Source organism: Vidua chalybeata, chromosome 1 (genome assembly GCF_026979565.1).
Source record: "Vidua chalybeata isolate OUT-0048 chromosome 1, bVidCha1 merged haplotype, whole genome shotgun sequence".
In the NCBI taxonomy this organism is placed as follows: Eukaryota; Metazoa; Chordata; class Aves; order Passeriformes; family Viduidae; genus Vidua; species Vidua chalybeata.
The window spans coordinates 42,265,125-42,289,433 of record NC_071530.1 but is presented as its reverse complement, the minus strand read 5'-3'; the positions used below and the strand labels follow the sequence as shown (position 1 = coordinate 42,289,433).

The 24,309-nt window shown below is 37.4% G+C and overlaps 1 protein-coding gene across 4 annotated transcripts in view; it reads left to right on the top strand.

Annotated features, from left to right (window-relative positions):
- Window positions 1-24,309, top strand: part of SNRK (SNF related kinase) — a 39,873-nt gene that overhangs the window by 305 nt on the left and 15,259 nt on the right. Inside the window, exons 1-3 of one of the 4 annotated variants that reach the window (XM_053942429.1) lie at window positions 578-616; window positions 10,200-10,297; window positions 11,637-12,327. In XM_053942429.1, coding sequence (XP_053798404.1) covers window positions 11,739-12,327 — 589 coding nt within the window. In that variant the 5' untranslated portion in view covers window positions 578-616; window positions 10,200-10,297; window positions 11,637-11,738. Of the gene's footprint in view, window positions 1-577; window positions 617-783; window positions 832-10,199; window positions 10,298-11,636; window positions 12,328-24,309 lie in introns of those variants that run through there. The other 3 variants (XM_053942437.1, XM_053942445.1, XM_053942421.1) reach the window with 3 other exon arrangements.

Sequence of the window (24,309 nt, the reverse complement as noted above, 5' to 3'; positions counted from 1 at the left end):
CCGGTGGGGTGTGGTGGGTTCCTTCCTCCCCCTCCCGGAGCCGGCCGAGCCCAATGGCGGCCTCGGCCCAGGGGGAGGAGGAGGCGGTTGAGGGGACGTTTCCCGGCCGCCACCGAAGGTCGGTGTGTCGGTGCTGGCGGGGCTGGAGGGAAGGGCTTGGGGAAAGGAGGGGAGAAGCCGTCGTTTCTGCGGGCACGACGGACTCACGGGATGCGGGTGTTCATGCGGGATCGGCGGCGTCCCGGAATGCGGGTGTTCCTGCGGGGACGATGGGCTCCCCGGACGCGGGTGTTCCTGCGGGGACAGCGGGCTCCCGGGATGCAGGTGTTCCTGCAGGGACGGCGGTCTGCCGCGAGCCTGCCGTGCCCCCGGCGCGGCGGAGTGTCCGTGCGACACGGCCGCGTGTGCCCGCGGTGACACCCGGCCCCGCGCGTGTGACCGGAGTGACACCGGTCCCTCCGCCACTCCCCCGCTGCTGCTGCCCGCGCCGGCTGCGCCGCGTCTGTTCTGTTGCCGGGAAGGGGGAAAAAAAATAAACAAGCGACGCGAGAGCCCCGCGGTCCGGCCGCGGGTGCGTTTAAGGGGAATGACGGTGCATCTCGCCCCTCGGAATCCGGTGCGTAGCCAACAGGTTTGCCTTCGTCTCCTTGTGCCCAGGGCCGGAGCGTGCCCCTCCTCACAGAGGCTGGAAGTATCCCTCGTTCTTTGTCAGTACGTGCCGTGCTGCTGTCAGCACACTTACTACGTTGAATTCACTGCCTAGAGATTAGTATAGAAATTGGTAGAATAACTAGCAAGGTCCTGCATAGAGGTCTTTGTGCTTATTGTCAGGTGAGTTTGGCACCCAGGTGCTTAAATTAGTGGAAAATTACTTTTAAAGATAGTTCATGTGCAGTCCTGGTAATAGTTGAAGGGCAGTTATGTGTGGTTGGTTTTATTTTTTTTTTTGTTTTGGGGGGGGGGGATTTGTTGGTTTGTTTGTTTGTTTGTTTTTTTAAAGTAGACTGAGTAAAGTGTTGAAGAACATCCACTAGGGCAAAACCCCCTGTATTGGCCAGAGGATGGTCGGTGACAAAAGTGACCTATTTTCAGATTGGATATTTTTATTGGTAGGAGATGCTAGTATACCTGTGAAGGAGAAACCTTTATGTGGGATACATGCTTTGGGATTTTGCTTATTCACAGATAGTTTCTTATTGATCATCTCACTTCCAAGAGCTTGTTATGAATAGATGAGGGCAAAGCAGTCATTTCTTCGGTGGTACCATTACAGTTACTGGAGCAGCTGAAGCGTACTGTATGATTTTCACCCATCTAGCATGAATGAAGTGCATGCAAATATGCTTACGCCTGCCCTCTGTAGTGCAGTCACTACTTAGTCATATTTGCTGCTTTTTTGGAGTTGTTTATTATGGATATATTTGGATCTTCAGGCTCTGGGGAAGGACCAGTTTATTGAATTTCTGCGAAGTGAAATCTGTATAGAAGTGTTTACTAGCAAATGTTTATTGTGTTACAGTTAAGCCTCTCTTTCAAGGCATGTACCATTAGGAACTGGGTTAAGGAATCCTGGGACTTTTTTGGCAGATATATCACAGAAAGTGGGAAATTGGCTCGTGGTTGTTTTTCTACTATTGCTGATCATTCGAAGGAATCTGAAACAAATAAGAACTAACAATCATTGCCAAACAATGCAATCAAATTTTACCTTGTGAAACATGTCAAAATGTTTACTTAGACTAATGTCTGCCCCTTTGACTTCTGGTGCGTACAACATCCAGATTAGAGGACTTAATAATAAGAACTAAGGAGGAGAAAATCCAGTCTTGTCTCTTAATTTTCCTGAACATCCTAAATGACCAGAAAAGTGGTAGAATGATGACATGGTTTTTTCAAGTGATTGGAAAGAGACGCTTACCTGACTGCTGGGGCTTTGCCTGGTAGGCAAGGTGGCATCTAACACAGCACATTAGTCTAGCTCTTTTATGAGGATCTTTATGATCCACATTTGAGGCTTCCATGAAAAACAGGGAAAAGGGAGAATTGCATCTTAAGTGTACTTACTGTGTTATGGTTTTTGTTTTCATTTTATGCAATTGAGAAGCAAGAAGGTACAGTTTGAGTGCTGGACACCCTACAGGTTACTGCTGTTCCTTGAATCATTCTGCTATGAGAACTGATACTGCCATGTGGTGTAGGTGGCTGCACTGTAATAGTCTACTTTCTGATTATTTTAAAGAAATAGCATGTTAAGGGTGTGCATGCTGATATGCTACTGCAGATATTCTTTACTTGCAGTAGTCATCTTGTGCACTATTCTGACCAACTTGGTCTCTTCTAACTGCTTTTAGTTTGAATGATTCTTTTGCCGTCTACACCTTCAGTGTATCATTGTCCCTTTTATCCCACTGGCAGCTGTAATGCCAAAGTAGCACCTTTGTCTCACTTGGCCTGCCTTGCTTTCAAGGGCACAGTATCCTGGTGCAGCTGGGTTTTTTCCTCACAGTGTATCTCTTGTGAAATAATGCACTTCCTTTTTTGGATTCTCAAAATTTCACTGAAATGCTCTAGCTGTAAAACTTATTAGTGAACTTCTGTCCGTTCCTACTTAACAGTGTTTATGATTATGTCTTAAAATAAGAAACCAATGAAATGTGGCTCAGATCAAGGATATAAGGCTGAGCTGCAGCTTATGATGAATATAGTAATATTAAATTGTGTAAGCTCTTACCTTTAGTACCCTCTGAGGTTCTGCCCATCTTCTGTGTCACATTATTTTCAAGCACTTAACTGAAATGCTACAGCTGCTATAATAATGTAAAGTACCTGTTGTTTTAATACACATAACAGTATTATGTAAGAGCTTAAGAGGATTTGAAAAAAATGTATATTCCCTTACAATTCTAGGATAACTCACCCTGGCAGAGTTCTAGTACACATAAGTTGATTGAGTCACCAATGTTAAGAATTTAATGAGAAATAATTATACTTGCAAAGTGCAAAACAGAACATGTTCACTTTCTGAAAAGCTGAATCCCTCTGTTATAGTGATCTTCTACAACAGTGCTGGGACACAAATGTTACACTGTATTTGACAGCCTGTTTTCTTTCTTTATGTATCATTGTGGCTTTTTCTGCAGCAGTCTCCTGTCTAGTTACTGGCTGGACTTTACTTGAAAGATGATAACCTAGGCTTTATTATAATCTTAGTTCATGTTAAAGTGTGGCAAATTTCATGTATCTGGCTGTTCCTGACTAATTTAGGATGCTATGAATGAGAATAAGGTAACTATTCTCATTCTGAGTAACTGAGTAACTATTGGTTGGAGTCAATCTATTTATCAGGATTTAAGCAGTTTGTATCCCAGATGGAAAACACCAGTCTCATAGTGGCAACTTAAGTCAATACAGTACTTGAATTTTATGTTACCAGATTTATTGCTAAACAAACAAAACTATATGATATTTGACCTTGAAGATATTAAGGAATTTAATAGAAATATTATTGTTTGTAATGGGTACTAAGAGTATGCACACATACTTGCATCTGAACACTTGTGTTTGAGATGGTGTGTGATGCTTTCACCTCCCTTGATATGGGAAGAAAATCATGTTTGTGGTTCTGAATTTGCACAACAAAGATGTAGGTATTAAAACAGGGCTAACATTGAAATGTTATGCCACACTGAAGTGTTCATTGATTCATGGCAGAATGTTTAGAGCTCATCTTAATGGTCTTAGCTGCACTGCCTGGCATGACAAAATTATGTGATAATGTTAATAAACAGACATTTGAAAAAGGTGAAACAATTCTGAGAGTTCATGAACATGGAGTAGATAAAGGAGTTTAGTTAGGTGGAGAAATCTGAGTTATCTGCTTTCTGCAAAGTTTCTGCAGTAAGTTTCCTAGCTATAAAGATTTAGCGTGCTGTTTAAAAGATGGCGATGCCACAATGAATCACCTGATATGCAAAATATTTCTTCATCAGTTCATGTTCCTAGTTATTTTGGGGGAAGAAAAAAGAAGAAAAAAATGATGGGATTTAGAATATTAAAAGTCTTCAAAAATCTACTTGGATACTGTTTATCAGGCTTGGAAAAGTATAATTTTGGGCTAGGGAGTCCAACTACCATGAATTATCTCTGTTGCTTATGCAATTGCTTTCTGAAATACCAGATCTGGATTGGTTAAATGTATGAATGTCTGTAACTAAGTTATCCATGCTAATTTTTTGTAGTTGGGGAAATTTTTTTCTGCTGGTGGGAACTGCAAAACATGACATTATCAGCTGAAATTAATTTTTCTATATATTATGACATCACAGGGTTTTATAACTGATTTACAGATACAGAAAGAAAGTGTTAGCAGATATCACAAAACTTGGAGCAAGTCCTTTTAAAATACATTATCACATACTGCTATGCAGAAGATAATTTATGAGATATGGCTATTTAGGAAGATCTGGGTTTTTTTAATACAATAATACTGCAGGAACAGCTTCAGCACTTAAGTGCTGTATTGATGAAGCCTCTGGTATGTAAACAGGGTAGTGTCTCTCTTGCTTTTTTTTCATTAAAAATGAAAGGCCACATGCTGGCCTTCAAGAGAAGACATAAGAGGAAAACAGATACAACATGAAATTAATTGCTTTTGGAGCTGTGGCTGGTGTGAGGACTTTAAATAGTGTAAAGCTATTGCTGAGTCTTAAATCTATAGGGCAGTTTGTATTTGTCTTGTGTAATACCTCCTCTTAGAAATGGAAAGTACGTTGTGAACTGCAGGAATTATCAGCAAGGTTGTGAAAGTACTTTGGGCTTTTAACATATTTCACAATTGGAACCAGTGCCAGTAACTACCGATGATGGGTTTGTCAGTGGCTCATAGTTCCATCAGTCTTAGTGCATCTGTCTTCTTAATAGCTTTGGAGTCTAGTGTAGAATCATAATCTTGCTGTTACTGCTACTGTCTTACTATTGCTTTGGAGTCTGTACATCAGCGTAGTCTCTATTTTTTCTCATTCACCTGCTTGGAAAGAAAAAGGAAATAGACATTCTCGACTTTTAAAGTGGAGGCCTTGAAGGACCAATTCAGATCCAGTGGCTGCTTTAAGTTGTCTGTATTGAGGGTGGTTCTCACAGATATCAACTATCAGGTGGAGTTTCTACAACACAGTTCTCAAATTTTAGTTTGCTCTTTGCTGGTCTTCTGCAGACCACTTAGCTTAACTGTGTGAAAGAGGAAAGTTTAAATTGTCTGTGCTTGATGGTACTGCACTAATCTTCAAGAAAATAGATGGTAGACAGCAATCTGTAGGGCTGAAAGTTTGGGAATTCCTTATCTAAGAAATAAATGTGTTTTTTAATTGATGATATCCAGGTCATGCATTGTATCTTTAACATTTTCTTTTCCTCATGCATTGGATCTACCTCAAAGTGTCTTGCTCTTAGAAGTCAGGTCATGCAGGCTCTCATCGTTTTCTGTTACAAAATGTTGTTAGTAACTTTTTTCTTCTCAAATCTATAATAGCACTGCCCTTCCCATCCTCCAACATTTTTTTGGTTCAGGAGCAATATTTTACCAAGTTTATTGACTTGCCAAATATTTCTGCTGGTGGCTGTTCACTGCATAATGGACCTTAGAATTGAAAAATTCTTGTTGACATTTTACTTCAATACTAAGAAGAGTTAAGTCTAGACATCAGTAGCTCTAATGCCTGTAATACATTCTAAAATGATGAAACTCATTTCATTAGAGATTTTCCAAGTGTTTAGAATGGCAAAACATCATCAGCAATTGGCACCTCTTGTATCTTTTCAGAGCAAAATTCTACAGACTGTTTAAAACTAAGGAGTACAGTTAAGTTTTGCAGGTTAATTCTTTTTATGTTTGTAACTTGATAACTCTTCATCATGATCTTCATCATTTTAGAGGTAGCCAGTGCTGAATAGTAGAGAGGTTTGCTGATATATCTTGACATTTCAGTAACACAGTATGGGCTGGATATGGACACTAATGTCTAACAGGAAAGAAATGCATGTACACTTTGAAAAAAAATTCCTGTAGTGTTTCATTGTGGAACTCACTGGGAACAGGAGAGTTTATAGGATTTGTCATCAGTGAAAGGGAAGAAATGTGTGTATGCTATGGTGCAGTCACGTAAAGTGGAAAATAAAGCTTTAGAGGGCATTGCGTATATAAGGGCTGAGTTGTAACACACCTGTCTCTGTGAATTGTGTCTTCCTCTGCCCCCCAGAAATGCTGCATGTACAAAATGTTTGGCTGTAGAGTGCGTGTAGATTGCCATGATTTCTTTAAGTTCCTTTTAATGGTAGTTGTGAAGGCCATAGAAAGGTGGAGGAGGAAGAGCTCTGCTGGATCATGACACCTGTATGCAAACAGAAGGAGAATACACTTCCCTGGGATCCTGACTCCCATATTGAGTCTTGAATATTCAAGAAATACTGGGTACTCAGAGCTTAAGAAGTTTGAAATACACTGGAGGAGTTACATAATGATAAGTTTTCAGGGTATGTGATATGCATTGAATGTATGTGTTCTTCACGTGTCACTCTTGCAATGCCTTTTACCTGCTTCTAGTGCGTTGGTGCTCCCTTATACCAGAAGAAAGGTGATAAAAATTCCTCTGGGGAAGTCAAGGTGTAACAGTGCAAGTATTGGGTCATACAGTAACAAGACAGACAGTTTTTAAAGGTTCATAGATTACCCTGTAAAGATACCTTACATTAAGACGGCAGATAAAAACTGTGAGGAAATATTGGAAAAAATATGAAAAATTATATTTGCAGTTTATTTAATATGTTCTTCAGTTTGCTCTCAGATTCCAATGATTTGTACAAATTCTTTTTAGAGTAAAAAAAATTGCTTCTGAATCCTCTCTATTCCGTGTATGTCAAATTTTGGATTTAGTGTTTCTAGGAACACAATCAACATAAGCCTTACCCTCAACATACAGTTATGTAGTAAATAAATAATTGATATAGATGCTGTTACTTATCTGAGACAAAAGAGAGCAAAAGGAGAAGCAGGATAAAACTTCTGTCTATCTAGCGAATGTGTATAATGTGTGCATCCACTGAACTATTCATTCTAAACTCCTGTTACAGAAAACGAAAGCATGTGCTTTTACAAAATGATTCATCTGATCTCTTTGGCTATCTGCTTTAGGGCACAATTTGTTTTATCACAGAGTCTTATCTGTGTTGACTGAATGTCCATTATCACGAAGGGAGACAGGAATGGTTAACTGTCTGTGGACAAGTACCAGTAAAGATTACTTCAGCTTTTATGTCTGTTAGACTGATGATGAAGGGAAGTCTCTGCATTGATAGTTTTTCAACATTTTGTATAAATGGGACCATGAAGCTTCATTTTCTAAAGTAAGTTAATATACACATTAGGGTAAGAAGAACTAGACTGGTCTTACGTGCAGTGTGTAATCTAATGAAACTTTTTGAATAGGGTGAATTGCTTAAATGAAAACTAGTGTCTCTGAAACATGCTTCTTTTTCTAAACAGTTCTATTAATCCATCTTTTAAAGATGGTTGAATCACAATACTGTTGCTAAGCTTCTTAATAGGATGCATGTGATATTACAAAACAGCTCCTGCAGATCTCCATTAGGGGCTGTTTGCAGTGTTTTATGGGATAGGTATATGAGCTGTGGAAAGAAGGATCTGTTCTGAATTTATTTACTGGTAAATGTCTACATTGCATAAAATGAGTGTCGGGGGCGTAGCTGAGTTCTGATATAATTAGGGAAAAATGCATTTTTAGAACCATAATTAGCCACATGGATTAAATGCTGCTAATGGTTAGTTAACTCACCAACTAGAAAAACCAAACTAATGCTGAAAAGTAATGCTAAAAAATGAACTTATCAGGGGTTTAACATAATATGAATGAAAAGACAGGTAAATATTTTCTGTGATATAAGTGTCTCTTAAATGCTTTTTCACAGGCTGTCATTAGGCTTGCTGCTAACAAGTGGCTGGTGGAAATTTTGCTTATTGTCTGCTTTAGTCTGTTGTTCCTTCACTTGGGAAAATGTTCAAGAGGTCACATTGTAAACTGGATCACCAAAATGATCCATCATTAAAAGTAATCCTGTTTTGGAGGCTCATGGCAAAACTAGAGGCTTGTGTGGTTTCATCTATAGTCAACCCCAGACATTTTACTGTTGTAAGCAAGGAGACAACAACAAAGGGTCTCAAAGAGGCTCCAGCTTGAAATAGTGGATCCTTAAGTACTGTCAAATTTCTACTTTCTTACTCTTAAGAGAATCTGAGTAAAAGAAACTGCTCTGAAAGGTACTGGTATGGCAACTGCTCTCCTTTAGATAGAATATTTAAATTGTAACCAAGGTTTGTATCTATATATACTATGACATTTTTGCATCCACTTCCTACTGCTGAACAATTCTAAACTTCTGTATTTTCAAACCATGTGTTGCATCTGAAATCCCTGTATTTAGCTGTGGGAGCTTCATCTATGCAGATTTATTTTAAAACCACAGAGTTAAGGGTTAGTTGGTCTGTTATTGTGGAGACTTCAAGTTAAACTGTTAATGAATCTGCAATTATTTTGCTACAGCTAATGGGGCTGCAACATCAGTAAACATAGCTTATCTTCCATTTCTGTAAGCTCTTATCCTATTGATTATTCTCTGATATATTTCTCCGTGGCTTAGACATAACTGGTTTTTGCTGGAATTCTGTTGACAGGTTGATTTTTATGTGTATTCTGTGATTTAGAGTTAAATCACTTGTTGAGCTTGTACAATGATGGTTGAGAATGTGCCAAGTGAACAAAGTAATCTTTCCTTACTGATGAGTGTTGCAGTTAAATTCAGACAAGCTGTATTAATTTGTGTGCTCCAGTTTTCCTTTAATTTCTTTAATCTAGAAGCAGTTAGGAGTCAGATTAGGATGCTGTGGGGACAGCAGTACTATAAGGCATGTTTGTGTGGGGAGTTTTGTTATTGTTATTGTTGTTGGGTTTTTTAAAATGTTGGCAATCCCTTTAGGAGTGAGACTCTGGAGTTGCACAACCATATGGGGCGCAGCTGATTAGCATATCCCCTCTTGCTTCATGCAGGCTAAGATTAGGTGGTTAATGTGTATACATGGACTGTTTTTCATTAGTCTTCATTTTGGGGTTAGGTCAGTATGATGGAACATTATAAAGTAAAGTATTGCTTGAAAACATTGTCAGTGTGCAGTAGTAGTGAAAAAAAAAAAACTCAAATTAGCCTAAGAAAGTAGAATAGAACAAACCAGAAAATGAGTAGAGAAGGTTGATAGGAATGCTAAAGCCTGTGGGAAAACCTCTGCAAAAGGATTTATAGACTAGGATTAGAACAAAATTGAGCTGAAGCTAGGAAGGGAGGAAACTAATTCTGTGAGTTCCTTGAGGCAAGGTAAATGGAGTATGATAGTTCTTGTTTTGGAACAGATGGTGAATGAGAAGATGCACAAATTATCAAGAGATTAAAAACAAACAAGAGGAAGTGGTTCTTCTTACAGCACAGTTAAGTTATTCAGCTCTGCTGCAGTATGTTCTTGATGCTAAAAATTCACATGCTTTAATAAAGCACCTGCCCAGTTTCACAGGGAGGGGTGGGGTAGAATCCATAAAGTGCTATTAAACACAAACCCACTGCTCTCAGATGTAAAGAAGTTTTTGCATTTCTGAAAGATAAGGAGAGTTTTATTGTTTATTGTTGTATTTGCCATTGTATTATGTTCCCTGTGCATTCTGTAATAGTTTCTACCAGGTAGGAAAGTGGGCGTTTAGTTTAATGTAGCATGCTTTAATTCAGTTTTGTGCTTTTTTTAATAAGGACGGGATGGTGTTACATGGGAATGGTAGGGGTAGCTCTGTAAGATGAGCAGTTTGTGAAGTGTTGGGAAGCAGATATGCCAGCCCTCTTCTATTGGAGTGGCTTTTGAAAGAACGTATGAAGCATAGTGCTTAGTTGCAGAATAAAAGGGTGCATACAGCAACACAAAACCCAGTGACATTTGTTGAAGCTTGATGACTGTCTTTAAAGAAACATAAAACCTCAAACCTCAATGTTTATATTGTTTGTTATTGTATTAATGCTTGTTGTACTTAAGCCTGTTCCTTGTCTAGGTTACGAAGTTTTGGAAGTTAATTGATTTCTTTGAAATTTTACAGGCGTGGAGGTCTCAAACTGAATTCTATGGGTTTTGTGGAAATAGACAGCTGGATAGTGAAGAGATTATACCATGGCTCCAGCTAAGAGAAGCAGTAAGGTGAGCTTGTTAAACATCATACAATCCTCATAGGACCCCCAACCTTGTAATTGAATTCATGTAAAACCAGGTTCATTAGTTTCACTGTCTGTGAAATAACTTGTTTAGCAGGGAGTGTTTTTAATCTAATGCTTACATTTCAACTTGAGAATAGCTAATGTTGTAGCTGTTTGGTTGCCAACTTGCTTTTCAAAGTTTTTCTTTTTGAAGTTCAGTTTTGAAACTGAAAATATATTCTAAAGAGCTGTTTTTTCTGTATTTTAAAGGTGGCAATGATCCATCTAATTTTCATGTTTCCACCTACTTTGCACTCAAAGTTGGAGAAATGGCTAGCTTTTTGATAGCTACAGTTTTTTATTGAAACCTCAATCTAAGTTAACAATGCAGGAAAAAGTTTTGGGAGGTTTTGTATATGGAAAAAAAAAAAAGACAACGGGATGTAAGACCTTCAAAACCAGCTTTGAGTATGGATATTTTATAAGTTGGGTCTGGTTTGCTTAAATGCCAAATACCTGGTAATCAGGAATTCGCTACACAAAAGCTGAACTCTTGAGCTCTTGAGTCTTCTCTGCTTCTTTCCATTTTTCTTCTCCCTTTTCCTCACTCATTCCCAGGCCTGATGAACATATGCAGCCTACCTCCAAACTTTTTATCACCAGTTTGTATAACTTCAGTCAAAATATTTAACAAAACATTTTATTTGCCACAGTTTCATTTCAGCCTTCAAAGATTTGTTCACTTGCTGTAATTACAGTATTGATTGATAATGCTCAAGCTAATTAGAGTAACAAAATTAGGTATTGTATGTCACTCTGAGCTTTACTAAACAGAAAGCTGATAAAAAGGAGGAGCTAAAAATCCCAAGTCATGCCATTAGAACTTTGTATTAGATCTGTTTCATGTGCAGTATGAAGGGATGTGTCAAAAAAAGATGTATTAGGTATGTTCCTCTTGATGATATTCTGTGCTGCCCAGCTGTTGTATAGCGTATCTGGAAAAGTTACAGATTTCAGCTTTGCCAATTTTAAGAGTCTTTATTATGTCGATTTATTCAAGTGCTGCTTGAAAGGTTTCTGACTCAAGGCAATGAAGGCCACTGAATTTGTGACAAATTTTCATTATTGCAGTGTTGAAACTCATTTTCTTCAAGCATACTCATAATGTGATGTCAGAAATCTACAAGTTAGCACAGCCTGCCTTATTAAATTCTTTGCAAAAATTTCTGAAGATTATTTAATAAATAATCTGTAGTAATGTGCTAATGTAACTTGAGGTAATCACAGGATAATAATTTTGCTTACTTTTATGCAAGCATATAATCTTGTCTCTTTGTTTTTAGGTATGCTTGGCAGTGATTATGGACTATTTATTTGCATCAGATACCCTTATATGAAAACACCACGTTTCCAAAGAGCTTAAATATTTCATCTTCTGAAACAGAATGGCAGGCTTCAAACGAGGATATGATGGAAAAATTGCAGGATTGTATGACTTGGATAAAACTTTGGGCAGAGGCCATTTTGCTGTGGTCAAACTTGCTCGGCATGTCTTTACAGGTGAAAAAGTAGCAGTAAAAGTCATTGACAAGACCAAACTGGACACTCTTGCCACTGGACATCTCTTTCAAGAAGTCAGGTGCATGAAATTAGTGCAGCATCCCAACATTGTGCGGCTGTATGAAGTGATTGACACCCAGACAAAGCTTTATCTCATCTTAGAGCTAGGGGATGGTGGAGATATGTTTGATTACATCATGAAACATGAAGAAGGTCTCAATGAGGATCTGGCAAAAAAATACTTTGCTCAAATAGTTCATGCTATATCCTACTGCCATAAACTGCATGTAGTTCATAGAGACTTAAAACCAGAGAACGTGGTTTTCTTTGAAAAACAAGGACTTGTGAAATTGACTGATTTTGGCTTCAGCAACAAATTTCAGCCTGGAAAGAAGCTCACTACAAGCTGTGGCTCTCTCGCCTATTCTGCTCCTGAAATTTTACTTGGGGATGAATATGATGCACCAGCAGTGGGTAGGTATATCTGCTTTGAATTCAACCAGTAGTCTGTAAACATAAATACCATGATCTTGTACCTCTCTGTTCTGTTTCAAGATAATGCCAAATATGGAAGGCAGCTAATTGGCAAGAAGTAATATAACCTAGATGAACTGTGGATGAGGTCATGCTGGAGCAGCTCTGTTTGAAGGAGATACTCAAATATTCTCAAAAATGCTAAAAGTTCTTCTTGTATGAAAATGTTGCAATTGTATACATTGTAATTATTTTATTAATTAATAATAATGTGGATGCAATAGGTATATTTGTAAATACTCAGAACCCATCTTCTTTTTGGAAAAGTTGCCTGTTTCAAATTTATTTTTAACATGACCCCACACTCCCTTGCAACCAACCACGAGTGATTTTCTTTGCTCAGTTTAGCCATGTGAGAATAGCATTGTGGGGCCAGGGTGCTTACATGTTCTGCTGCAAGGTGGTGGGAAGCCATGTGTACCAAGTAATAACTCAGCTATCAAAGGAGGAGACAGGGAGTTAAGTTAAAGAAAGCTTCAACCCCCTCTATCCCACTTCTGCCCTTTCATTGTCTGAGAACCAAAGGTAGTGGATGAGTTCCCAGTTGCTCCTGATTGTGTAAAAGAATAGTAATGTGTAAATGAGTCTTCATGTTTCTAGCTGCAAAATGGAATGTACAGGGCAGACAGCTACATGTAATTCTCCTACTGTCTCTCTTAGGTCTGCTGCTTATTGTAGTAGAAGTAATTGAAAGTCTTTTTAGAATAGCTGTAAACATTGATGGGGTCACTGAATATTGTCCTCTAGTCATACAGATTGCTTAAATCTGTTAGTTGAGGTACAACTCACCTTCCCAGCAGGTGTAGGTAGATATAATTGCAAATAGTGCTTCAAGACTTTCAGTAGTCAACATGCCTCTTGTTCTTGTTTGTTCAGTATCTGATACTTGCACGGGTGTTAATAGCACCCATTAGGACTCTGTACATGGCTGTGTGTGTTTTATAGTTATGTTTCATAGTTGTGACTGTAGTGATGGTTTAAATTAAGACAGAGTTGTCCAGGTTTTTGCTAATTTACCTGAGATGAACAATCAGCTAATTTTGTGTGCTGACAGGCACACTGTTGAACTACAATTCTTGAATTATTTTTAAGTATAAATATTTTTAGCTATCAGGTAAAATATTTAGGTTCTTTGCCTAAACATTTGAATAACACTTTGTGGCTTCTATCTTTGAATAGGTATTGTACTCTGTGTTTTCCGGACTTAAAAGTACTTTCCCAAGTGTGCTATAATTAGGAATTTTGGATTTCTGTTATTTCTGGGTTTGCAAATCGATGTTGATGGTACAGTGTTACCTTACAAATTGATTTCTATTTACAGTCAGATGATTCAGATGAGTTGGTTCTAGTTTTATTAGTGCCAAACTAGAGCTCCTAACTTGTGAGTTTTTCTGTGTTCTCTTATCTCCTTTTGAGAATTTCCTGAAGCATGAGTGTAACTGATAGCAGTGGCCTTCAAAACTAGATGGTAAAGTGCATTTGTTAATTATTCTGTACAATGCCTTATGTGAATTACTTCTTGAAAAATTGAATAGCAGTCAAATTTTGGAGGATGAGCAAAAAATTAGGTTTTGATATTGCTGCTCAGTTGAAGATGCCTGGGAAAAGGGAGGTGTGTGGATATTAATGGGGGAAGGGGAATTAGGAGCATTATGACCAGATGGTCCAAATTGAATTATATAGTTAACAAAGCATGCTTTGGACCTCTTAATGATGAATGTAATAATGTTTGTTAGAGGACTTTGTAAACAATTAGGGAGGTAAACTTCTGAATAGTGTTAAAAGAAAATTTTTGAATGGATTCATAGAGGGGGAGGTCTGGTTAATATGGAATGGATTGATGTGAACAGTAGAAAAATTAGGAAAAAATGAAATTCTTTTAACTAGTGTCTGAGGATGCCAATTATCTTCTATTTCTGGGAATATTTAAATACACATCAGTAGTTAGTTCTTGCTTACTTATTCCTCAGTATGCTGTCTCAACTACTGGATACTTCAAACTTCTATCCTAGTTGAGCAATTGCAGTGCTGGTATACTAACAAGCACTGTGATAGTAAGTGGCATATTTTTCATCACTTTGTAATCCACTACGAAATCTCTCTGAAGTACTGTCAGTTACTAGAGTAAAAATACCAAAATTTGTGTAAGATTCCAATAAGATGATGACATTGAGGGGTCTGGGTTTTCCTTTTCTAACTGTGGGTAAAAAGGTAGGATACGCTATACAAATTTCCTAAATATGATTTATGTACAAAGATCGTGGGGGGAAAAAATAGGGTCTTCTTTAAAGCCCTCTTTCCCCCAAAAGAAATCTTAAACGTAAATTTAGGAAATCTATCACTAAAATTGTAAGTATGTAACTGAGAAATGAGCTTCTGCAAACCTTTCTTAAACTTGAAAGATAAATGTTCATGCTAGGGTGAGGTTGAACTTGTAAACTAGAAGTATGGATAAATTCAGAAGTAGACATTTTCAAGAAAGAAATTTCATCAGTTACATTGTGATGTGAGTAATGTGCAAGGTATGTATGCATGTATAGCTTGAAATAGTGGTGGAGTGCTGTGAACTCATTCAGCTGTCAGCTGAATGGGGCTATTAATATTGCAATAATAGTGACTGACAATGACAAAGATTCTTCCACCAGTTAGGATGAAATTACATTACAGCTGAACCAATCTAAAAACTTACTCCTTAGTAAAAAGGTCATGTTTTCCCCGGTGCAATGACATGGTCATGCCCCCTTGTGAGCATCTGACCACTTGAAATCCAGCATCGTTTACTAAAATGACAAATTGAAATGGATTCCCCTGCTTACACTCTGTGCATATTAAAGTACCTTTGCATTCATTGTGTTTTTAAAACCCCACATCTGTTTTTATTTATGCAAAATTGTTACAAAAATTATTGGAAGGAAAATTGATCATGGTGTATGGTGGAGTTTTTTTTGGCCAAAGATTTTGTCACAAATGTGGCTTTTTTGATCTCTTATGAATAGTATTCGAATGAATATATAAAGGAAGATAATTTACATGTTCTTTCAACAAACAACTGAAATATTTAGGGCAAGTCTTTATCAAGTTATATGCTTAATAAAGATAATAGAAAAGCTTGCTTTTTGAAAACAACTGTTTCAGCTAGTTGAGGGATTAATCTGCCCTTTGTGATGTCACTTGAAAGTTTGCACACTTGAAAAGAGCCTAGTTAATTTAGGTCTCTCATTTCCTTTTTTGTTTAAAGCTGTAGCTATAATGATGCAAGAGGAATATTGGGCAATGATTATCTGTTCCCAGGGCTTGTCAAAAAGCTGAGCGAGTTAGATAATGAGAAGTTCTGTTGCTTGTAATTTTCCATGTTTTTTTCATACTTAATTAAAATTTGTTCCAATCAGAGGAAAGTTGAGAGGACTGTTGTTGGACATAAAGTTCATTTCCTAAATCAGTGGACATGCTACTTTAGATCAGAGTTCTGTCTAGAGCAGTGGTGTGATACCATGAGCTCCATCAGTATTTAAAAGTTGATAACTACAGATGAGAAAGAACAGTGTGCTTCTGGTGCTTTTGCTCTACCAGCATCAACAGAAATCGGATCATTAAATAAACAGGAATTGCCCCTTTCCTAGGTGATAAAATTTAGTTGGAGTTTTTCAGATTAGTTGATTCTTTCAGAGGAGGGCAGGTTCTATTTTAACTGCTTGGCATCTCTACAAAGTGTGAAGTGCTTTGTAGGCTACAGTAACGCTGGAAGACACAGACACTTGTGGTAGGTTCATGTTATTGTAGTTGGGTATTGTGCAAATGCATAGAAACATTTGCAGAGTAAATTAATTCTTCTGGGGATGAAAAATGGGCAAATTCAGACTGTAGCATTGGGATTTTGTACATTTAGCACAATTGAGCACTGGCCTTGAGAAAAGTACTGTGGTAAACAAATAACATTGTAGTTACCATCCCAGTTACTTATCATTGCAGTTTGTCATCACAGCAACACAAAGAGAATGGTGGCAAGATGTTCCTCATAAAATACATGACTAGCAAGAATATTGTGGCTACTGTAGCTCAGTGCTGCTCAACTGGCACTTTGTAGTCCAAATCCAACTTTCTGCTGCCCTGGAAGTTGCAGGTAACTTCTGCTGCTTTAGTAGTTAGATAGGGGCTTGCACAACTCAGACCTGGATATCTTCTGTCAATATGGTAAAACTACGTATTCATTACCTAGTCATATGTTTTTGATTACAGAAGGAAACAGAGGCCTTGTTATACATACACTCTGCTTTCCTGAGATGATGATACACTGCCCTTAGACCCACCTTGTGTCTGTTGGAATGAACCCAAATTATTTTCTTTTCTTTTTGCATCAAGACTTTGCAAGGGCTTTTTACTTTAATGTAGTGTTGCTGGAGTGTGCTTAGTGTTTCAAAGCTGCAGCCATGTTCACAGGGTGCTTGAGCATAGCCAGCCAGCCCCAATGACCCTGTCTGGCCTGTGTGGAGCTAGTTTGGATATTCTTGGGTGTATATAACACTTTATTCTCAAACTGAATGACTAATGTAAACCTGTGCCCAGTGGCTATGTACGGTAACCTTTTGCACTAAAAAAACCACTGAATATAAGATTTGACTGACTGGTATTAAAAAAACAAGGTTGTAAGATACTTGCAGATCATAAACAATAGTGAATAACTGAGCATACCTGGCAGCATTTTGGAGTTTCAGTATGCTCAAAATCAGATTATAGCCAAGTTCTCAGAAAAGAGAAGCATTTCTCTGCTTGTTTTGAAAACCTCCCTTTTTACTGTTGTATTTCAGCACTTCAGACCATTTACACTTAGATTATAGAATGAGCTTGAGGCTGGAAGGGTGCTGAAAGTGTAATACTTGGTTGGCTGCTTCCAGTGTAAGGTGTGCCTCCCCTTCTGTTTTGCTCGCATCAGAGCAGAGCTACGCCTTCTCCTGCGCTGCACTCTGCTGCGTGGCTGGCCATTTGATGAACTGACTTATCAGCTAACTTGACAGAAAACTGTTAGCCAAAAACTTGACAGGAAACCTGCTCTCTGCAGGCTTAACTTCTGCCAGATTAGCAGAGCTGTTTGTTCCCTTAGGATTGAGTGGAAGAAGGAATACGGAGCTTGGAGTAAGTTCTGGAGGAGAGTGGTCGGACCTGTCTCTTGAGTTAGCAAGTTTAGGTAATACCAGCTCTGCCTGGCTCACTTACTTTCCAACTTCTATGTAAGAGAAACACTTTTGACTGAAATTCATCATCATTGCCAGTGTATTTTTAGGAGAATTGTACACTCTAGTACTTGGCTTCAGTTGTTTTTTGAAGCAAAACAGAAGGAATTGATGTGAGTACTACAGGTGTATTTTTCTCCTGCTGTCTTCTCTAGTGTACTGGTGTTAGTGGCTGTGCTTTTCTGCCTTCACCTTGCTTTGCTGTGTGTCTCATGTTGCTGAAAAACCCGAGTCAAATCAGAAATTAACTTTTTATACTTTTTAGAAGGGGCAAATGGAAGGAATTGGTTGTAGAACACTTTCAGAAAGAATGTTGACGGTAACAAAGTATTTATATTCTGTGGCAAATTGCATGCAAATAGTGAAGTTTATTTTTAATGAAATGGGAGTTCAGTTTTCATGCAGTATACTATCCTTTGGTTCTTTTTTTTTTTCCTTCAATCTAATTATTTTACTGACTAGAAACTATTTATAGTGCTTAAAATTGAGGATGTTACATTGCAAGTATTGGAGCCTTGCATTCAGAAGTGAAGCTTTGATGTGATAGGGCTGCAGTGAACAATGGGAATCTGTGATCCTGATAACTTCTCAGTTAATCTGAGCAAGTTAATATTTTTGAAGTTTAATTTATCTTCTGTTCTGGATTACTTTATGCAGAAGTTTTCATGCATTCACCAATAAACTGCTGGGTGAAGCAAAGAATAATTTATCCAAGTGAAACTACAGAGAAGAAGCTGTCAAGATAGGCTTCAGTTACTGCCATATCAGCTAAACTGTAATTTAAATACAGGGATACAGTCATGTTGCTGTGTTCATGGGAGAACTGTTTTCATAGCATTTCAAGCTGCTGTTGTGGAGCAAGGTTTCGTTATGATGAATACATCTCCACAGCCAGGAAGCTTAATTTCATGTATCTTTCAAACAAGTACTCAGATTAATTATTTCCAGCCCATGGCTGACTAATTTGTCAACACAGATCTGGTGGGACCGAAATCAGTGGTGTACTACCTAGTTATAAACCAGATGCCCGGGTTTTGCATTCATGTGTAAAACTGTTCAGATGTTAATTTTTTTCTAAATAAAGTAAAAATTATGCATTATACGGCTAAAATGTGTAGGAAAAGATAGTCCTTCCAAAATCATGAAGAATTTTTAAGGTACCAGAAGCAAATTATCTTTTTATACCAAAAAAATAACGAAGTCATTGCAGTGAAAGATGTGCAATAGCTCTATGTGCTGTATAGACTTTGATATGTCCAGTGATTTTGAGAATGTATTTTATAAAGAAGAAAACTTCCGTTTATGTTTAATTAATTAATATTGGGTTTTATTCTGGCTAATTATTTTCTGGAGTAGTAGTATTGGAATTCATGCAGAAAATGTTGGTTTAGTTTGTTTTTTTTTAAATATAGATTCAGTAACTTTTTGGGCCTAAACAACAGATATCAAAGGAGATATATTCTATTTTTAAATGCAGAACTGATGATTGGAGTAAAACAAGGCCATTTTGAAATAAAGTGAGTGGCATGTGTTCAGTAAGACCTTTCAATGATGGTGTTTTCTGTTAAAATACCCTTACTGAAACTTTGAGATGCATTAGTAACTAAAAAAAAAAAAAAAAAAACAACTGTTTTTATTTTAGTGGTTTTACTCAACCAGCAAAACCCATGCTATGGACTTCAGGGAAAAATCATGAAATCATAGAATAGTTTGAGTTGGACCTTAAAGACCACATATTCCCAACCCTTTGCTGTGGGCAGGGAACCTCTCACTAGACCAGTTTGCTCAGAGCCCCATCCAAGCTGGCCTTGAACACTGACAGCAAATGGGGCACCCAAAACTTCTCTGGACAGCCTGTGCCTCATCACCTTGACAGTGAAGAATTTCTTCCAAATATCCAATGTAAACTTGCCCTCTCTGTTTAAAGCCATCAGCCTTTGTCCTGTCACTCCATGCTCACGTGAGAAGTCCCTCTCTAGCTCTCTTGTCTCCCTAGAACCTTCTCTTTTCCAGGCTAAACTACTCCAGCTCTCTCAGCCTGTCTCCACAGGAGCGGTGCTCCAGACCTCTGATCATCTTCTCTGGACTCACTGCAGCAGCTCCATGTCCTCCTTATGTTGGGGCTTCCAGAGTACAAGTACTAAGTGCCAGACTGAATGAAAATAGGAATCACTTCTGAAGAGAAGACTTAGTTACTGATGATTGTGTCTTAGTCAAGTGAAATAACTTAGACTGTTTCACCAGACAGATAAGCTAATTAGGGAAATAATTTGCTAAATGCCATTTGCTATTTATGCTGTTTTTTTGGAGGGACAGGAAAGGAAAGGAAAAGATTTTCCTTAATTCTCTTGTCTGCTATGTGTACTAATAGTAATATTGATGGGATTTTTAGTGCTTTAAAACAAAGAACAACACCCATTCTGCATGTTAATTTAAAAAATGTTAGCCTTGATTGTGAATGTTTTCTTCCTCAACCTTCAGCAAGGGAAAAATAAATGTCATTTTACAAAGACAAAAAAAGTTAACAGATGGTAGCATCTCTGAGAACTGGAGAGGTCAGTATGAAAATTTATTCAAAGCCTTTCTCATTAAAAATTAAAGCATGAAAGAATAGTTAAATCAGCTAAAAACTGAGTATCTATGAAAAAGTAATCCTTATTCTTTACTCTTACACTTGAAATTTTTACTGGTCCAGTTCAAGCATATTCCAGATTAAAAATATGTGTAAAAATACTTGTGATATATAGAAATGCTGAAATCTTTTTTTTCGCAAGTATTCTCTACCTTCTTGCTACTGACCTTTTATGCAAGGGATGCAGCTTTTTAAGATTTTTAGCTTATACAGGAGTGGAAATACTTCTCTTACTCTCTTTTAGAAGCACAAGTATATCAACAATCACCATTCAAATGATTCAGTGGTATGATACCAGCTTTTATCTTTTGTACTGTTGTATATAATGTTTTATCACTATATTTAGTAGAAGTGTCATTTTCTACAGCATTTCACCTGTCATTTGAATTTTTATCTTAAATTCTGTTTTGGTTCTTCAGACAACTACATGAAGCTGTGCTACACTTTGAGTATTCATTCAATTTCCCTCAGCCTATTCTGTGAACAGGTTCTTGAATTCTAATTTGTAACAAGCATGCTTGCCACTATCCTTGTGAGCTACCAGCCTGTACCTGCTCCTGAACCCATCATGGTTCCACCCTTCAATCCACATGAAGTAGTTCACAAGGGGTTTTTGTATCTTGAGCTCAAAAGAGCAGTCTGCAGGTCTCCAGTTGTTCCCTAGCCCTGAACATGCCCAGAGTGCAGAGATACTGATGATTTTACATAGATTTTTTTCCTATTTAGCTTTGCATACAAGAACTAAGTATTGAAGTGCTGGTGTGTTGACTTTCTTCCAAGGCTTGTATTCAGCAGGTTTCTATTGATTGGGCTTTCTTCATGAAATCTGAAGAGGTAGCAGCAGCAGGGGGAACATTCTTCAGTGCCATAACACAGTGGTTAGAGTAACTGCCCATAATCCTGGAAATTGGGGTTCATTTCCACCCTTCATTTATCCACAGTCTGTTTGTTGATACCTCTGTAGGGGCAAAATAAACATGTAAACATTTCTGTCATCTCCATAAAAGTGGGTTTGTCTCTTTTAATTCTCAGTGGCTCCTAGTAGAAAATCACTATAATGTTCAGCTGTTACAGTAGATAATGTGAAATGTATAAAACCTGGCTAAATTTACTCAATATTACAAGTCACTTTTGAAGAAAGAGACTTTCTGTAGAAACATACATCTTATCAGCTGAGCAATATACACTGTAAACTGTTGAGCAGTTCTAAATTTAAGTTAGGAGGAAAAACATCAACCCTTTTCCCATCAAGGTCTGAAATAAACAATTTCATTAAGTAGACTCAATTTACATTATGTATGTAAATGCAAATTTGTCCTTTCCAAAATGAGTATAGATTTTTAATTGCTTAAAATCACAAGTTCATATAGCATATATAAAGTGTGACAAATGTCTGACTTCTGAGGAACAGTAGAAATATGAGGGAATATGAAGGTGCCACTTAAGTTGTAACTTACTGGAATCCTAAGTACTTGTTTTAGGAGTAAATCATAAACTTCAGAAAGCAGTAAGTGACTAATGAAATGGTGAAGCAGATTAATATGAATATCCGTTGTGCAAACTTGAACGTGACAGATGTTTGACCACCCTGTGTTTGACAGGCGTAGCACAGACAGCTAATGTTGTAATTTGGTTTCTATGGCAGTGACTTCATATTATGTGAGGAAGTTGCATATGCACAGCCCTGGTTGTCATGGTTCATGGTCCTTTTCTGATTATTTAATGACTTAGAAAACAAAAAAAAAATATATATTCTCTACTGCAGCTAGTTACTACTGCTTTTATTCTTATTTTATTCTTTGTCATTGCAATGACAGTTTCAAGTTAGCCAATTTAAAGGCTAAATTGTATCTTGAGATCTTAACAGGACTTTTTCTTGAAAGAGACCTTGATTTTAGCTACTGCAGAATAGAATTGTGCCTTCCTTTACTATAACTTGAAGTTTTGCAGGTGATTAAGAATGCTAAATGCATGTGGCATGTTGGGCCTAATTTCTGCTTTTCTATCAGTTTTCTAAAGAGCAAATTAGATGACCCTTGAAGGACAGAAATAAACAGTTTCCAAAAAGCCTTAATCTGCTAATTGCTAGTTACTAAGAGTAGGAAAAGAACTTGAAATTGTGAAAAATAAATTATTGTTTGAATCTGCATTTTAAAGGTGGTCTCTGTAACCCTTCTTTTCCTTGTGTTGCTTCAATTAAGGGTCTCAAATCTAGAAGTGGCACTGACACTGATTATGACAGGACAAAGCTCTGGTAATGAACACTGTTGTGTATGGCTTTGTATATTGCTTGGGGAAATAATAAAATTTGGTAAATATACATTATAATAAAGTAACCTCTGATTATCATTTACTAACGTCTCTAAGATAACCCTACTTAAAGATCCTGCATCTTTCAGCTAGATTACACTATTCTGGAATAGAAGAATTCTCCAAAATGAACTGTGATTATTACATTAAATGGGTGAAGAAAAAATGTATATTTAGAGAACAAAGCCATATATTTAAGTGTTTTTGCAGCATATTTTCAAATTTTTGTATTTTGAATTTGACTGAAAATATGCAGCTGTGTTAACAAGAGACTTGTTAAAGTGGCATTGCATCAGTCATCTGGTTGGTTGGCTTTAGTTGCATGAGGATGAGGTCTGGTTAAGCTGTGGCACAGGAAAGGGACAAGGAATCAACCCCTTGTTTGGAGAGTTTGCGTATGAAGGGGCAGGACAAAACTCTTGAATGTGTTCTCTTAGTACACCTGCAGATATCCAAATGCTTGGCTCTGCTTCCAGAAATGAGAGGCTTCCTGTAATATGATGATGCTGGGCTTGTGAAGATGTTGCTAATATGACATCTGTCTTGTGACATAATAGGGGCTGCACTAAGCCCTCCAGTGATTTTTCAGTGTTCCATGTGGACTAGACTTTCTCAGGCACAATCTCTTCTTGCTTCCTGGTTATGAGTAGATTTTTAAGTTTTGCTGAGGCTGCTCAGCTTTGTCCATGACACTGCAAGCTGAGTAATTTTAGTCACCTTGGCTGTAGGTGCAATGAAGTTGATCTTTTGACAACTGCAGGTGTAAAAATAGGCTGAGAATAAAACCCATGTAATTGTTTCTGTCCGGTGTTACTTCTTGATCACATCAGAATAAACATCTGCTATGCTGGCAGGGTAACAAAATACACATTTGTCAAAGAAGTATACTAGGAAGCTTTGCCTGTAGTATGTAAGAGTGAGGTAAAGTGTAGTTGTTGCTGCTCTAATGCTCTTCACTGAGACGTTAAGAATATCTATGTAATATGCCAACGTTAAATGGTATTTAGCACTATTTTTAGTTTCTAAAAAAACTTTTTCTGCATACACATTATGCTCTTTTAGTATATACTTTGTGCATTAAACAGAATTAGTGATATAATGAAATACAGTAGCAGTTCAGTGCATGATTTATATTTCATTATTAACCAGAGTTTTTATTTTATTTTCATACAGCTGTGTTAAAATTATTTCATTTTCCTATGTGCAGCTCTTCTTATCTGGAGAGACCTATGGGTACAGAGTACAAAATATAGTAACTAGTGAAAGAAAAAATATACAAAATTCTCTATTATGTGCTGGCTAATCAGTAATTACTGCTTTATTTATCAGAACATAAAGGGTGATGTCTAATGGACATTGCATTAGTGGTTTGGGGGTTTACTTTGCATTTAGACAATCAGCTGGATTTTGCTTCTAAAAAGTGTTTTTTATTTTGTATTTTTATGAAGTAAATGTGCATACATGTTTAAATAACTTTTGGAACCTGTTATTTACCTGTTATTACACATATCCTTTCAAATTAAAACACAGCAAAGTGTATACATAGCCCACAGAAGAAGCCATGTGTGTAAAAAAGAAAATAAATTAGGAGTCTACCTTGTAATGGAAAATACTTAATGATACATTCAGTATCAGCTCAGTGCAGTTGAAACTTCAAGGTCTGGTAGAGTTTCCTGTATATGGCAATTTCAAGGAATGTTAATTCTTGCCTTTGATTGCTGTCCTTATCTCAGGAACGTCTTACTGTTTTTA